Raw genomic sequence first — 16,254 nt, forward strand, 5'->3', positions numbered from 1 at the left:
AGTTCCAGAAAAACATCTACTTCTGTTTTATTGACTATGCCAAAGCCTTTGACTGTGTGGATCCCAACAAACTGTGGGAAATTCTTCAAGAGATGGGAATACCAGACCACCTGACCTTCTTTTATGAAATCTGTATGCAAGTCAGGAAGCAGCAGTTAGAACTGGACATGGAACAACAGATGGGTTCCAAATAGGGAAAGGAGTTCATCAAGGCTGTATATTGTCACCCTGCTGATTTAACTTATATGCAGAGTACATCATGAGAAACACTGGGTTGGATGTAGCACAAGCTGGAATCAAGATTGCTGGGAGAAATATCAATAACCTCAGATAAAATGCAGATGACACCACCCTTATGGCAGAAAGCAAAGAAGAACTAAAGAGCCTCTTGATGAAACTCAAAGAGGAGCGAAAAAGTTGGCTTAAAGCTCAATATTCAGAAAACTAAGATCATTGCATCTGGTCCCATCGCTTCTTGGCAAATAGGTGGGGAAACAGTGGAAACAGTGACAGAGTTTATTCTGGGGGGGCTCCAAAATCACTGCAGATGGTGACTACAGCCATGAAATTAAAAGACACTTGCTCCTTGGAAGAAAAGTTATGATCAACCTAGACAACATGTTAAAAAGCAGAGACATTACTTTGCCAACAAAGGCCGTCTAGTCAAGGCTATGGTTTTTCCAGTAGTCATGTATGGATGTGAGAGCTGAACTATAAAGAAGGCTGCCGTCTATGGGATCACACAGAGTCGGACATGACTAAAGCGACTTAGCAGCAGCAGCAGCAAGGTATGGGGTTCAAATCCTCTTCTCCTTGGGGAGAAGCTTATATTTGTGAGTGCCCTCCTAATTGTTGGTTGTTGTTCCATGAGTGAGATTTGCTGTAAGATGTGCAACCTCTCCTCATTTTGATGTAATTTTTTTCTTGTTAGCCCAGTGTGTATGAGTTGCTGAGCTACTTTTAGAGTTCTTGCAGAGGGAGTTTTTATTCATGTAGGTGTAGGTTCCATGTGTATCTGGAAGGAGGTGAGTTCAAGATCTTCTTCATCTGCATCATGAACCAATATCCCTACATACATTATTTGTTTTCTTGTCTGTTTATTATTGAATCATATGAAATTTCCATTTTTCTCCAGCTCTGTTAGCTGAAAGAACCTAGAAAGTGATATCCCACCGGTCATGAACATACTTAGTGTATACAGTTTGGTTTCTAAATACCATTTCCCACTAAGAGAAACTAAGCTATGGAGAAGTGGCTAATGGAGGGATGGGTCAGGGAAAGCACAAAATGAGCCTGAAACATTGTGTTTATACCAGTTTTGCTGCAAGTTAGTAAGGAAATAATGTTTGACTGAAATGATAAATAGCCAAATTAACCTGTATTCTAGGAAAGGGCATCCCACTCCAGTATTCTTAACTGGAAAATTCCATGGACAGAAGAGCCTAGCGGGCTACTGTCCATGGGGTCACAAAGAGTTGGACATGCACATGCATGTGCACACACATGCAAAAATGTAAACTTCAAATTGCACTTCTACCACATATAAAAATTAACCAAAATGAATTAGACCTAATTGTGAAACTTAAAACTATAAAAGTTTTAAATAAGACAAAGGAGAAAATATTTATGACCTTGGCTTAGGCAAAGATTTCTTACAACAGAAAAAGCACAGTCCATAAAAGAAAAAGATTGATAAATGGAACATTTTAAAAATTAAAATTTTTGGCTCTTTAAAAAACAGTTACAAGAATTAAAAGATAAGCCACAGACTGGGAAGAAGTACTTGCACATTTCCTATATGATAAAGGACTTGTACACAGAAATATTATAAGGTCTTAAAACTTAATGATAAGCAGAAAAAAACTTTTTATCAATCAATTAAAAATGAGCGAGATTTAGATAGCACCTCACCAAAGAAGATTTATGGGTAACAATAAGCACACTAAAAGAATTACAACATCATTAATCATTAGGAAAGTGAAAATTAAAGTCACAGTAAGATACCACTACATACCTGTCAGATTAACTAAAAAAAATTTAATCGCTAATGTCAAATACTGATAAGGATTCAGAATAACTTCAACTTTTATACCTTGCTGATGGGAGTGCAAAAGGGTACAACAACTTTGGAAAACAAGTAGTGACTTATATTCTTAAATATATCTTACTGTAGGACACAGCAATCGCACTCCATTTCATTTATCCATGTTAAATAAAAATACATGTTCACACAAAAACCTGTACTTGAATGGTTATAGCAACTTTATTCATAATCTCTATAAACGGGAAATTAAATTTCTAAATGGATAGACAAACTAGTATATCATATAATGGGCTTCCGTGCTGGTAAAGATGGTAAAGAATCTGCCTGCAGTGCAAGAGACCTGGGTTTGATCCCTGGATTGGGAAGATCCTCTGGAGAAGGGGATGGCAACTCACTCCAGTATTCTTACCTGGAGAATTCCATGGACAGAGGAACCTGGCAGGCTACAGTCAACAGAATTGCAAAGAGTCAGACACAACTGAGCAACTAACACTGTCGTGATGGAATATTACACAGCATTATAAAGTGAAGAACTGCTGATAGACTCAACGGCATGAGTGACTCTCAAATGCAGTATGCCAAATGAAAGAAGGCTACCTACTGTATAATTCCATTTATGTGATACTCTTGAAAAGGAAAGACCATGGGACTAAAGAACAGGGCCTGGAGTTGGGAGATGGGTTTGGCTATAAAGAGGCATAAAGAAATTTTGTGGAATGATGAAACTGTTCTATATCTTGATTGTAACATGACTTATGCATTAGTCAAAACTTGTGGAACTCACTAAAAAGGGTGATTTTTTTACTGTTTGTAAATAATACATTAATTTAAAAAGTGTGCTGGGGATGGGGCAAAAAACGTATACTGATTTTGGGGTATATTCCATGCTAAGTTTTCTTTTCTACCTTGAATCCAAGTGAAAGAATTTACAATGACAGTATTTTATTTCTTAAAGATCATCTATAAATCCAGATAATTTTTTGCCTCACAACTCTTTTGTTGCCTTTTCATTCATAGTTCTCTTATATAAGTGATAGGTTCAAAATTTTCATATATAAATGACTATTCACATGGGTAGCTAAATTTGTAAACAGTATTATGACAAGTGGGGCTTCCCAGGTGGCACGGTGGTAAAGAATCCACCTACCAATGCAGAAGATACAAGAGACGCTGGTTCAATTCCTGGGCCAGGAAGATCTCCTAAAGTAGGAAATGGCAACACACTCCAGTATTCTTGCCTGGAAAATCCCATGGACAGAGGAGCCTGATGGTTTACAGTCCACAGAGTCTCAAAAAGTGGGACATGACTGCAACTGAGCAGACACACACATTATGACAAGTATAGCTTTTGATTTCTTAGCATTTCAGTGTTTATATTTAGAAATATATAGTTGATATCCCATTTTTAATCTTTTTCATTTTGTCTTTGATGAACAGTCTACTCTGCTTGACTTTGTTTTGTGTTTTAACATCTTAGTAATATTATCTTTAGCCAATGTAACAAAGGTTGCAGAATCCTATTCAGAATTTTAGTGGCTGTCTATTCACTGAAAATATAGTGCAGGTTGCTAGGTGAGACTTGCATTTGCTATTTGAATTCCAGCTACACTGTGGAAGCTACCTTTGTCACCAAATGACTTAAAACTAGTGCATGTTCTAATCTATGAATTCCCAAATTGTTTCTCCACCATTTACTATGAACAATGTCTAATAATCCATTAGCATTTAAAACTTGTTCTGAGTCATTTCTATAATCATCCAGCAACAACAACAAAAAAACAAGATTAATGAAGCTTATCTTTGTTATAGGAAGACTAGAGACAAAAAACACACACACATATATATATGTAAATACACACACATATATATAATTCCATTAAAAGTTTTGCAAGTGGGATCCAGGTATTAAAATAAATATTCTTGTGCCAGTACCATACTGTTATATTGACTATGGCTTCGTAGTATAGCCTGAAGTCTGTAGTATAGTATGAAGCCTGATTTCTCCACCTCTGTATTTCTTTCTCAGTAATGCTTTGGCTATTCGTGGTCTTGTTTCCATTCAGATTGTAAAATGTTTTGTTCTAATTCTGTGAAACATGCCATTGGTAATTTGATAGGGATTGCATTGAATCTGTAAATTTCTCTGGGTAGTCATTTTCGCAATATTGATTCTTCCAGTCCAAGAACATGGTATATCTGTTTGTATCATCTTTATTTCTTCTTTGGAGAAATGTCTGTTTAGATCTTCTGCTCATTTTTTGATTAGGTTGTTTGGTTTTTTGTTACTGAGTTGTATGAGCTCTCTGCATATTTTGGAGAGTTCTGTATCATGCTACCCTAGATGAATTCACTTATCAGTTCTAGTAGTTTTTGTATGAAGTCTTTATATATAGATATATCATGTCATCTGCATCTAATGACAATTTTACCTCTTCCCTACCAATTTGAATACCTTTTCTTTCTCTTAGCTGATTGCTGTTGCTAAGATTTCCAATACTATGTTGAAGAAAAGTGGTAAGAGTGGGCAGCTTTGTCTTGTTACAAATTTTAGTGGCGAGGCTTTCAGTTTTTCACTGTCAAGCATTATATTGAATGTAGGCTTGTCATAAATAACTTTTATTATGTTGATATGTTCCCTCTGTACCCACTTTGGTAAGAGATTTTATCATGAATGAATGTTTAATTTTACTGAATGCTTTTTCTGCATCTTATCAATGATCATGTGGTTTTTGTCTTTTAGAGATGATGTGATATATCACATTGATTATGTTGTACCATCCTTGTGACTTTGGAATGAATCCAGGTTGATCTTGTTGTATAATCTTTTCTTATGTGTTATTGGATTAAATCTCATTACTTTGATGTAATGGCCTTTAAGGCCAGTTTTATTTACATATGTTAATTAATATACAATGCAAAAATCTCCTGTAGTATGATTACAGCAGCTTGAGCAACATGCTTTACTTTTGTGTCAGAAGTGTTTTATTGTCCTTATAAACTCACCTACCAAGATGAGGAATCAAAAACCTTCCAACTCTCCTCTATCAAATTTCACATGAAGGACCTATAAATGTTGGGAAAACCTCTTACTCTAAAACTCTTATATTTCTCAATGTTCCTGAACTGCCAAGAGAGACATTACTTAACTCCCTTTAAATTATAGGATTCCTCTTTAGTTCCTCTTCACTTTCTGCCATTAGGATGGTATCATCTGCATTTCTGAGGTTATTGATATTTCTCCCAGCAGTCTTGATTCCAGGTTGTGATTCCTTCAGCCCAGCATTTCACATGATGTACTCTGGGTATAAGTTAAACAAGCAGGGTGACAGTATACAGCTTTGACCTACTCCTTTCACTATTTGGAACCAGTCTGTTGTTCCATGTCCAGTTCTACCTGTTGCTTCTTGACCTGCATATAGGTTTCTCAGGAGGTAGGTAAGGTAGCCTGGTAGTCCCATCTCTTGAAGAATTTTCCACGGATTCTTCTGATCTACACAGTCAAACGCTATTATATAGTCAATGAAGCAGAAGTAGATGTTTTTCTGGAATTCTCTTACTTTTTCTGTGATCCAACAGATGTTGGAAATTTGATCTCTGATTCTTCTGCTTTTTACATCTGGAGGTAAAAGCTTTTACATTGGAAAGTTTGTGATTCATGTACTGTTGAAACCTTGTTTGAAGGATTTTGAGCATTACCTTGCTAGCATGTGAAATGAGTGTAATTATATGATAGTTTGAACATCCTTTGGCATTGCCCTTCTTTGAGATTGTAATGAAAACTGACCTTTTCCAGTTCTGTGGCCATCGCTGAGTTTTCCAAATTTGCTGGCATATTGAGTGCAGCACTTTAACAGTATCATCTTTTAGGATTTGAAATAGCTCAGCTAGAATGCCATCACTTCCACTAGCTTTGTTCATAATAATTCCTAAGGCCCACTTGACTTTACACTCCAGGATATCTGGCTGTAGGTGAGTGACCACGCTATTATGGTTATCTGGGGTGGTAAGACCTTTTTTGTACAGTTCTTCTGTGTATTCTTGCAACCTCTTCTTAGTATCTTTTGCTTTCGTAAAGCAGTTATCTTCCAATAAAAATAGGAAGAAAGGGAAAAAAAAAAATAAAGCCTCCATAAAATCCTAATAGTATGGAGTTCAGAGAGCTTCCAGGTTGCTAAGCAATTGAAAGTACAAGGACAGTGATTCGCCCCGAGAGGCTAGGGCTGTCGCGAATTAATCAGACCTGAGAGAAGAGGTAATGGGGACCTCCAGTTTGTAGGACATAACTTGTGGGTAACCTGGGAACTTACTGTTTTCAGGTGACATCTGAAATTGAGTGAAGGCAGTCTTTTGGGACTGAGTCCTTAATCTGTGGGATTTAACAGTGTCTCCAGGTGGATGGTGTTAGAATTAAGTTAGTTTTAGGACACCGAGCTGGTGTAAAGAGAATTTGTTGGTGTGGTGAAAAACTTCCACACATATGATGACCAGAGGTGTCAGCAGTCATGTTCTGTGTAAAAGGAGGTACACTGGAAAGAAACAGTAGGGAAGCACTGGGTTTTTCCCACATAAAAAGAAAATAGGTTCTTTTTCTGAAGAGGAGCCTAAAAAGCACTTTACATTATACATACAGGTATATCACAGAGATCCTGCAGGTTTGGTTCCAAACCGCTGCAATGAAGTGAGTATTGGAGTAAAGGGAGTCACACGGAGGCCTTGTTTTCCCAGTGCTTATAAAGTTATGTTTGCACTATAATGTAGTCTGTTAAGTGTGCAACAGCATTATGTCTTTTTTAAATGTACATACCTGAATAAAAGTATTATATTGTCCAAAAAACCCAACCATCATCTGAATCTTCAACAGGTTGTAATCTTTTTGCTGTCAGCGAGTCTTGCCTTTATGTTGACAGCTGCTGACTGATCAGGGTGGTGGCTGCTGAAGTTTGGAGCAGTTGAGGCAATTTCTGAATACAAAGCAGCAGTGCAGTTTGCTACATCTTTGTTCCTTTTACGAATGATTTCTCTGCAGCATGAACTACTCTTTTTTTTTCATGCAATGACATTTTACCCACAGAACTTCTTTCGAAATAGGAGTCAATCCTCTCAAATCCTGCCACTGCCTTAGTAACTAAGTTTATGTAATGCTCTAATTTCAGCAAAATCTTCACAGCATATTCACCAGGAGTAGATTCCATCTCAAGAAGCCACTTTTCTTTTCTCATCTGTGAGAAGCAACTCCTCATCTGTGAAAATCATGTAAGATTGCAGTTCAGTCACACCTTCAGGTCCCCCTTCTAATTCTAGTTCTCTTGCTGTTTCCACCACATCTGTAGTACACTACCTACAATAAAGTCTTGAACCCCTCAGAGTCATCCATAAGGGTTGGCTATGTCTTCCAAACTTCTATTAATGTTGACATTTTGACCTCCTCCTGTGAACCATGAATGTTCTTAATGGGATCTAGAATCTTTTCCAGAAGGTTTTCAGTTTCCTTTGCCAGGTTCCATCAGAGGATCACTGTCTGTGCAGTTGTAGCCTTATGAAATGTATTTCTTAAATGATAAGATTTGAATGTGGAAATTTCTCCTCTATTAGTGAGAAATCTCTCATTGATCCCAATATCCATAGTATATTACACTAGCAGGCATGAAAATAACAATCTCATTATGTATCTCGGTCAGAGCTCTTGGGTTCAGTTCAGTTCAGTTGCTCAGTTATGTCCGACTTTTTGCAGCACCTTGGACTGAAGCATGCCAGGCCACCCTGTCTATCACCAACTCCCAGAGTTTACTCAGACTCATGTCCATTGAGTCATTGATGCCATCTAACCATCTCATTCTCTGTCATCCCCTTCCCCTTCTGCCCTCAATCTTTTCCAGCATCAGGGTCTTTTCACATGAGTCAGTTCTTCCCATCAGGGGGCCAAAGTATTAGAGATTCTACTTCAGCATCAGTCCTTCCAATGAATCAGGACTGATCTCCTTTAGGACGGACTGGTTGGATCTCCTTGCAGTCCAAGGGACTCTCAAGAGTCTTCTCCAACACCACAGTTCAAAAGCATCAATTCTTCGGTGATCCAACTCTCACATCCATACATGACTACTGGGAAAAACAGCTTTGACTAGATGGACCTTTGTTGGCAAAGTAATGTCTCTGCTTTTTAATATGCTGTCTAGGTTGGTCATAACTTTTCTTCCAAGGAACAAGCGTATTTTAATTTCATGGCTGCAGTCACCATCTACAGTGATTTTGGAGCCCAAAAAAATAAAGTCAGCCACTGTTTCCACTCTTTCCCCATCTATTTGCCATGAAGCGATGGGACTGGATGCCATGATCTTAGTTTTCTGAATGTTGAGCTTTAAGCCAACTTTTTCAGTCCTCTTTGACTTTCATCAAGAGGCTCTTCAGTTCCTCTTCACTTTCTGCCATAAGGGTGATGTCATCTGCATATCTGAGGTTATTGATATTTCTCCCAGCAATCTGGATTCCAGCTTGTGCTTCTTCCAGCCCAGTGTTTCTCACGATGTACTCTGCATATAAGTTAAATAAGCACGGTGACAGTATACAGCCTTGACGTACTCCTTTCACTATTTGGAACCAGTCTGTTGTCCCATGTCCAGTTCTAACTGCTGCTTCTTGACCTGCATACAGATTTTTCAGGAGGCAGGTCAGGTGGTCTGGTATTCCCATCTCTTGAAGAATTTTCCACAGTTTGTTGTGATCCACACAGTCAAAGGCTTTGGCATAGCCAATAAAGCAGAAATAGACATTTTTCTGGAACTCTCTTGCTTTTTCGATAATCCAGTGGATGTTGGCAATTTGATCTGTAGTTCCTCTGCCTTTTGTGAAACCAGCTTGAACATCTGGAAGTTCACGGTTCACGTACTGTTGAAGCCTGGCTTGGGGAATTTTGAGCATTACTTTAAACTGATAGTGGCACACAAATGAGTACCACAGAAAATGCCAGGAATGTTCAGAATCTCTAAGACAAATGGACAGAAACGACTAAATTCTCTCTGTTAATATCATGGAGCAGATATTTAAAACAGAGCACCTTCCGTGTTATAACCAACAGGGAAATAAATGGTTATGTCTAAATTAGAACCAAAATCAGACTTGACTAAGAACTAGGAAAACAGTTTCTCACATGATTATCTTATCCATGATGATGTCATTCATCTTAGGTATCAGCATTGCAAAATCAGGGAATCAATTTGATTCTTTTAGGGAGACTGTAATTGATGGGATGTATTCAGGGTTTTGGTTGGGATCTTCCTAGTGGCTCAGATGGTAAAGAATCCGCCTGCAGTACAGGAGACCCACATTCTGTCGCTGGGTTGGGAAGATTCCCTGGAGAAGGGAGTGGCTACCCACTCCAGTGTTCTTGCCTGGACAGGAGCCTAGCTGGCTACGGTCCAAGGGGTCACAAAGAGTCGTACACAACTGATCCACTAACAGTATCACTTTTTTTTTTTTTTTTTTTTCCCCATTCAAGGTTTCATTTATTTGAAGGAGTAAAACATTGAAGGTGACCCTGAGGGTGTGTGTGCGTGTGGTTATGTTTGTTAACTTCAGGGTGCCAAGTATACTCTTTGACCACTACTGCCCCTTGTATGCTTGCTTACCCTTTTGGCACCAGGGTAAGATACTAGTTTTGCTTCCATTCCTGTGTTAGCTAAATGAAAGCTTTTATGTTATCTGTTTAATTAGTTTGGTTAAATCTTTAATAAAGTGTAAACCAAATTTTCTTTCATACAGACTGCTTGGTTCTAGACATGGTTGTTTTCCTGATCTCTTTGACTTGGACAGTAAAGAAATACAGGTTTTGGTTGGTTAAAAAATTCATATTTTTGGTCACAAATCACTTTCTGGATCATTGTTTAAAATGAGAAAAGTGATCTTTAGATGTAAGTAGAACAGTCTAGTATCTTTCCTTTCCTTCTTTGTAATTGTTTCCCAAACTTTTTACCACTGCCTTTAAACTTCGTATGACCTAGTTTCTAACTTCACCCGGACTGCTTCAGTCTCCTTTGATTTCTTCTAATTCTCCAATCTCATTTAAACTTTCGTCTTATTCCAGCTATTTCCTCTGCCTGATTTTCCTCTTATTTTCCAGATCCTCTCCTGAGTGTGAGTAACATTTACATTTTAGCTTAATGTTACTTCCTCAGAAAAGCCTTCCCAAATACCTTGCTGTTCATCACATTTTAATTATTTGCCTAGCATTTATTATATTCTGTTTTTTGTTTTTTTTTTCTGGTTTTATTAGTTTTTCTTGTTTCCTTTTTGTATGCCTACCCAGGTAAACTGTCTTATTCCCCACTGTTTCTCAGCACTTGGAACAAGGCCTGGACTCAATGAGTGTTCAGTAATTGTTGAATAAACAAATCAGAGATTCACTAGAAAGAACCAGTCTTCTAATAAGAACTTTGGGTTCTTCAAATACCTTAATTTTTGGACCTCAGTTTTCTCCTCTGCAAAATGTGTATATTCACATACCTAGTTGTTACAAGATACAATAGACTAGACTTGTTTGGAGAAAGGTAGTATGTCATAATTCATGAAAGAAATATATTCACCTTGCCTTATTTACTAGAACTTTAAGCCGAAATAAAATCAGAGTCGACTGAATGTGGCCCTCTTCTTTATCTCATTTTCTTTTTTCTCCCTTCTTTTCTTCCTTTCCTTTTTATATATCTGCTTGAGATTTTTATCTCACAACAAACATTAGGAACACCGACCCAATAAGATGAGTGGAAGAAGTAAAAGATGATGGAAAAAAAAAAAAAGATGATGAAACATGATAGAATAAAATAATAAGAATAGTCATTGAATAGGAATTTAGCAAGAAACTGAGGTTTTCATCTTGAATCTCTTTACTAGTTAGTCAGCAAATCAGCTTTGTAGAGCATCGGTTTTCAAATCTGTCAAACATTTCTTGCCTACTTCACGGGATTGACATAAATGATAATATCTGAAAGTACTTTATAAACCATTAAACAAATATACAGCAGTCATTATGATCATATCTGAAATTTAGGTTCCTTCTGCAGAACTGTTGGAGAATGCTAATGAGGCTCTTTCTTATATATAATTACTATAAGGCAATTCCAAAAATTTAGATTTTAAAAATATATGAAAGTACTTAGTAACTCTCGCAACAAAAAGTATACATTAAGATTTAAGTCACTGTTAAAACAAATACTTCTCCCCCCCACAATTTTATTTACCAACCAGGTATGTATATAAATCATCTAATTTTGACATGTAGAACAAGTCACACAGAATAGTTTCTTGCACATAAACCATTTGTTACTGCTTATTTTCTTTGTCCCTAATTAGGAGAGTCACATGAAATGACTAGTTTGGGTTCAAAATTATAGAAAAAGAAAATACATTTGTTTTGTAGATAGACTTTTAAAAATTATCACTCTAAAATGTGAATTTGGAATTTTTGCTGCTTTATGAAATTCAATGGACATGAACTTAGGCAAACTCCAGGAGATGGTGAAAGACAGGGAGAACTGGCATGCTGCAGTTCATGGGGTCTCAGAGTCAGACATGACTTAGTGACTGAAGAGTGACAACAGCAACATTTTGTTAACTAAGTATTTTTGCATAAATTACTGTGAAGCCAAGTGCATTCTTTATTATATTTATAAAGGTGATTTTTAACTCAAAATAGCATTGCATTCTCTTTTTTTTTTTTCCCCTCTCTCGTTTAAATTTTATTATTTATCTTTGGCTGTGCTGGGTTTTCATTGCTGGGAGGGCTTTTCTCTAGTTGCAACAAGTAGGGACTACTTTTGTCCCAGTGCACAGGCTTCTCATTGCAGTGGCTTCTCTTTCACGGAGCACAGAGTGTGGGACATGCGGTCCTCAGTAGTTTTGGTGTGTGGGCCCTTTAGTTTAGGTCCCTAGGCTTTAGAGTGCAGGCTCAGCAGTTGTAGCATATGGGCTTAGTTGCTTCACGGCATGTGGGATCTTCCTGGATCAGGGATCAAACCATGTCTCCTGCATTGGCAGGTGAATTTTTTACCACTGAGCCACCAGGGAAGCCCAGTGTTGCATTTTCTTAAATTGAGTATGGTTGACCTACAACCCTCTGTTAGTTGCAGCTGTGCAACTAATTCAATGTGATTCAATGTTTCTACAAATGATTACCACTAAAACAAATGCTTGATAGAGTGATTTTTTTTTTTTTCTGTATTTTACAAGAGGAAATTCTCTTGCCTTTGACTATTTTCCATTCTTTTCTAATCACAGCCCAAAGAGCCGATTGATCCAATTAAAGAAAGAGAAGCTGGAATACACTCCAGGAGAGCATGAATATGGATTATTCCCAGCCCCCATTCATGTTGGTGAGTACTCAGTATATACAATATATTGCTGAAAAGAAATGGTATTTCTTGAGTTTAGGTGAAATGTAATTAATGTCTTTGTGTTCTCATTATTTCTGTATCTCCAGGAGGTCAAGTCTTTACCATTTAATTTGTAGTCACTCTGAAGAATTTTTCAAACTCTTTTGCTTTCTAGGGGTCAAAATAATATAAATCTTATTCACTGAAGTGTCAATAAACAACACTCTATCTGTAACATTTGATTCTCTAAGTGAGTCCTCTAGGAAAACCCAACTATTTCATTACTTCAGTTTCTAATGTTTTCTGTGTTCAAAGGGAGATGATTTGTGGATATGTAATAATCAAAGGGGGAAGACCCACTGCTTTTTTGATCATTTATATTCTTGAAAATTGATCAAGGTTTTCTTGTTCTGTTTATTTTTGGAGCAAATGTCAAGTCTTTGTTTAGCATTCCGATAATAATACCTTCCAGAATCTTATCAGATAAGTATACCTGTAAGTCATCCTGGATTTCTTTCATTCTTTCCACTCCTCATCCATTCCATCTCCAAGTTTTGTTATTTTCCTCCTTGAATATATCCTGCTTCTCTTCAAATCCCATTGCTGTTATATTCAGGTCATGCCACTACTGTCTTTTGGGCCATTGCAGTAGCCTTCTAACAGAGCTGTCTACTTTCATTCTTACTCTTTTCCAATCCACTCTCTACACAGTAAAAGGAAAAATCATTTTATAATTTAAATCATATTTAAAACCTTTCAGTGACTCACCATTAAACTATTAACTCCTTTTCCCAACACTTGGGAATGATCTGGTTCCTGACTAACTCATTATTCTGCCTCTGCTGTTTCCCAGATTTCCTTTATTCACTGTATTATGTCATGCTGGTCTTCTTTCAGATTCTAGGCCATTCCAAGCTGTTTATAGCCAAAAGATCATTTTGCTTATTATTACCTTTACCCAAAAAGATCTTCCCACAGTGGATTTCTTCTCATCCTATGAGTACAGGCTAAATGTCAGTACCAGCTTAAATATTATTTTCTTTAAAATTATTTTCCTGATTGTCCTACCAAATAGCATTCTTCACTCTATATCAGTTCTGTATCACAGCACCCTGTTTATTTTTCTGTCATCTTTAATTGCTGTATTTATTTACTCTTTTACTAATCTGTCTCCTTCACTAGATTATAAGCTTCAGGAGTATAAGATCATTTGTCTTTCTTTTTCTCCTTTGATTTTCCAGTGCTTGGTGCCTAATAGAAGGTTAATAAATATTGGATATACAAATGAAAGAAAAAAAGGAGAAATCAGAATAAGTTATTGAATGTAGGAAGAGAATTTTTTTTTTTTTTTTCAAGAAATTTTTTTCAAAAAATTCTTGTGTAGTAAGATGTTGACCCTGTACTTTTAGTATCCTCTTCACCAGTGACTCTCTTGACTGGTGCTGTTCTCTGTGTTATGATTATTTAGTTCCTTTTTTCTCCCTAGAAGGCCCAGCACCAGCAATGTATTTAAAGCAGCAAGGATAGACAAGTTATGCAATAAAGATTAGTTTGCTTCAATTATTCTGTATTGGGTGGCTAGAGAACAGTTTAACTATAACATAGCATTACAAGCATACCTTTCCACCTTTTGGGCGCCTGGATCAGGAAAGTTCTCTGGAGTAGAAAATGGCTACCCCCTCCAGCATTCTTGCCTGGAAAATGCCGTAGACAGAGGAGTCCATGGGATCACAAAAAATCAGACACAACTGAGTGACTGAGCACAGCACACACAACATTATAAGATTTAATTCTCAGCTAGATAACTGGAGAAGGAAATGGCAACCCACTCCAGTATTCTTGCCTGGAGAATCCCAGGGACGCGGGAGCCGTCTTTGGGGTCGCACAGAGTTGGACACGACTGAAGCAACTTAGCAGCAGCAGCAAACTGTACTATTGCTTACTTAAGAAAGGTAAGAGTAAGTTCCATATTCTTTGGGCTTACTACCAAAGTTCTTTTGAAAGAGCCTTTTGCTTTTAGTAGTGAAATCATGACAGTGGAAGAAGATTCTCAACAGATTTAGCTGTTTCCTAGACTCTGCTAGTGATAAACAGGCTTTGAAAATAAGACGTAATTTTAAAAATGCCATAAAAAAAAAAAATGACCATTTTGGTCTCACTGGTTTTCCTCTGAATGGGAAGTTGGCTAACTGATAACTCACATTTTGGGAAGAAGTTCTAACTTTTCAGGTGGATGATAGAGTCAGTTAACTCCAAGGGAGATGAGATGAATGATGGATAGGCCAATATTTATGTCAGATATCTGGCATGAATAGTGTTTAAGAGGTCCAGAATGGAAATCCCTTAATTTAAATAAAGATTTTCACTCTTAAATCCCCACTTTAGTCTCTCGCTAAGACTAATCTGTACTCAGTAGTCTATAAATTAAGTAAAGAATGGAAAAACCTAACTAAGTAGTGGGCTTTTTTCCTGTGAAACAAGATTTAACATCAGGCTGTCACAGGACTGATTTCTTTTTGTGGACAGTGTTAATTTGTTGTTCAGATAATCTGTGATTGGGGTACAGAGTGAGGCCTGCCAGCTGTTGGAACAGGCCACTCCCAGCATCATGTAAACACAGAGTGTGGCTTTGAGTCAGCCAGGCCTACATCCAGCTCTGCCTTTGCCATATTAGTCATGTGACTAGAATAGTAAAACAAGTAAAATAGTAATGCATCCTGTCATCAATGGAGTAAGTGGAAAATAATATTTTTTTTAATTTTTAATGAAATCAGGTTTTCTTATCTCCTCAGAGAAATGAATTTCAAAGAAATTTTACTTTTTATAATAAGTACTCATTTAACAAAATATATATTTTACCTTTACATAACTGTGGTGTTGGAGAAGACTCTTGAGAGTCCCTTGGACTACAAGGAGATCCAACCAGTCCATTCTGAAGGAGATCAGTCCTGGGTGTTCTTTGGAGGGAATGATGCTAAAGCTGAAGCTCCAGTACTTTGGCCACCTCATGCGAAGAGTTGACTAATTGGAAAAGACTCTGATGCTGGGAGGGATTGGGGGCAGGAGGAAAAGGGGACGACAGAAGATGAGATGGCTGGATGGCATCAGCGACTCGATGGATGTGAGTTTGAGTGAACTCCGGGAGTTAGTGATGGACAGGGAAGCCTGGCATGCTACAGTTCATGGGGTCTCAAAAAGTCGGACATGACTGAGCGACTGAACTGAACTGAACTGATTTAGTCAATTCATTTTTTATAACAGTTCTACAGTGAGTTCAATGAGGCAAGCATGATGTTTTCAGCACGTGGTTTCTATGATAGCTGGATATACCCATATGAAAGGATAAAATAACTCAAAATGGATCATCAACCTAAATACAAGAGCTAAAATTATAAAACATATGAGTAAATTTTTGTGACCTTGCATTAGGTAATAATTTTCTTAAATGTCTGACACCAAAATCATGTACAATAAAAGGGAAAAAAAGACAAATTAGACTACATTAATATTTAAAATTTTGTACTTCAAAGAACACCACCAAGAAACTAAAGCAACCCACAAAAAAAACATTTTCAAATAAGAGGCTTGTATCCAAAATCCCATATATATAAGAACTGTTACAACTCAATAATGAAAAGACAAACAATACAATTTTTAAGTGAATAAATTATTTGAATTGATATTCCCCCCAAAAAAAGATAGAAATGGTCAATAAGCATATGAAAAGATGGTCAATAAGCATATGAAAAGATGGTCAACATCATTAGTCATTAGGAAAATGGAATTGAAAATCATAATAAGATATCACTTCACACTCACTGAAATGGCTTTAATTAAAAGATTTATGAGAAT

The 16,254-nt window shown here is 37.0% G+C and overlaps 1 protein-coding gene across 9 annotated transcripts in view; it reads left to right on the forward strand.

Annotated features, from left to right (window-relative positions):
- ASH1L (ASH1 like histone lysine methyltransferase) overlaps positions 1 to 16,254 on the forward strand; it is a 205,277-nt gene that overhangs the window by 135,813 nt on the left and 53,210 nt on the right. For all 9 annotated transcript variants that reach the window (XM_055584046.1, XM_055584049.1, XM_055584047.1 and 6 more), the window contains one exon: positions 12,308 to 12,402. In XM_055584046.1, coding sequence (XP_055440021.1) covers positions 12,308 to 12,402 — 95 coding nt within the window. The remainder of the gene's footprint in view (positions 1 to 12,307; positions 12,403 to 16,254) is intronic.

This window comes from Bubalus kerabau, chromosome 6 (genome assembly GCF_029407905.1).
Source record: "Bubalus kerabau isolate K-KA32 ecotype Philippines breed swamp buffalo chromosome 6, PCC_UOA_SB_1v2, whole genome shotgun sequence".
Taxonomy (NCBI): Eukaryota; Metazoa; Chordata; class Mammalia; order Artiodactyla; family Bovidae; genus Bubalus; species Bubalus kerabau.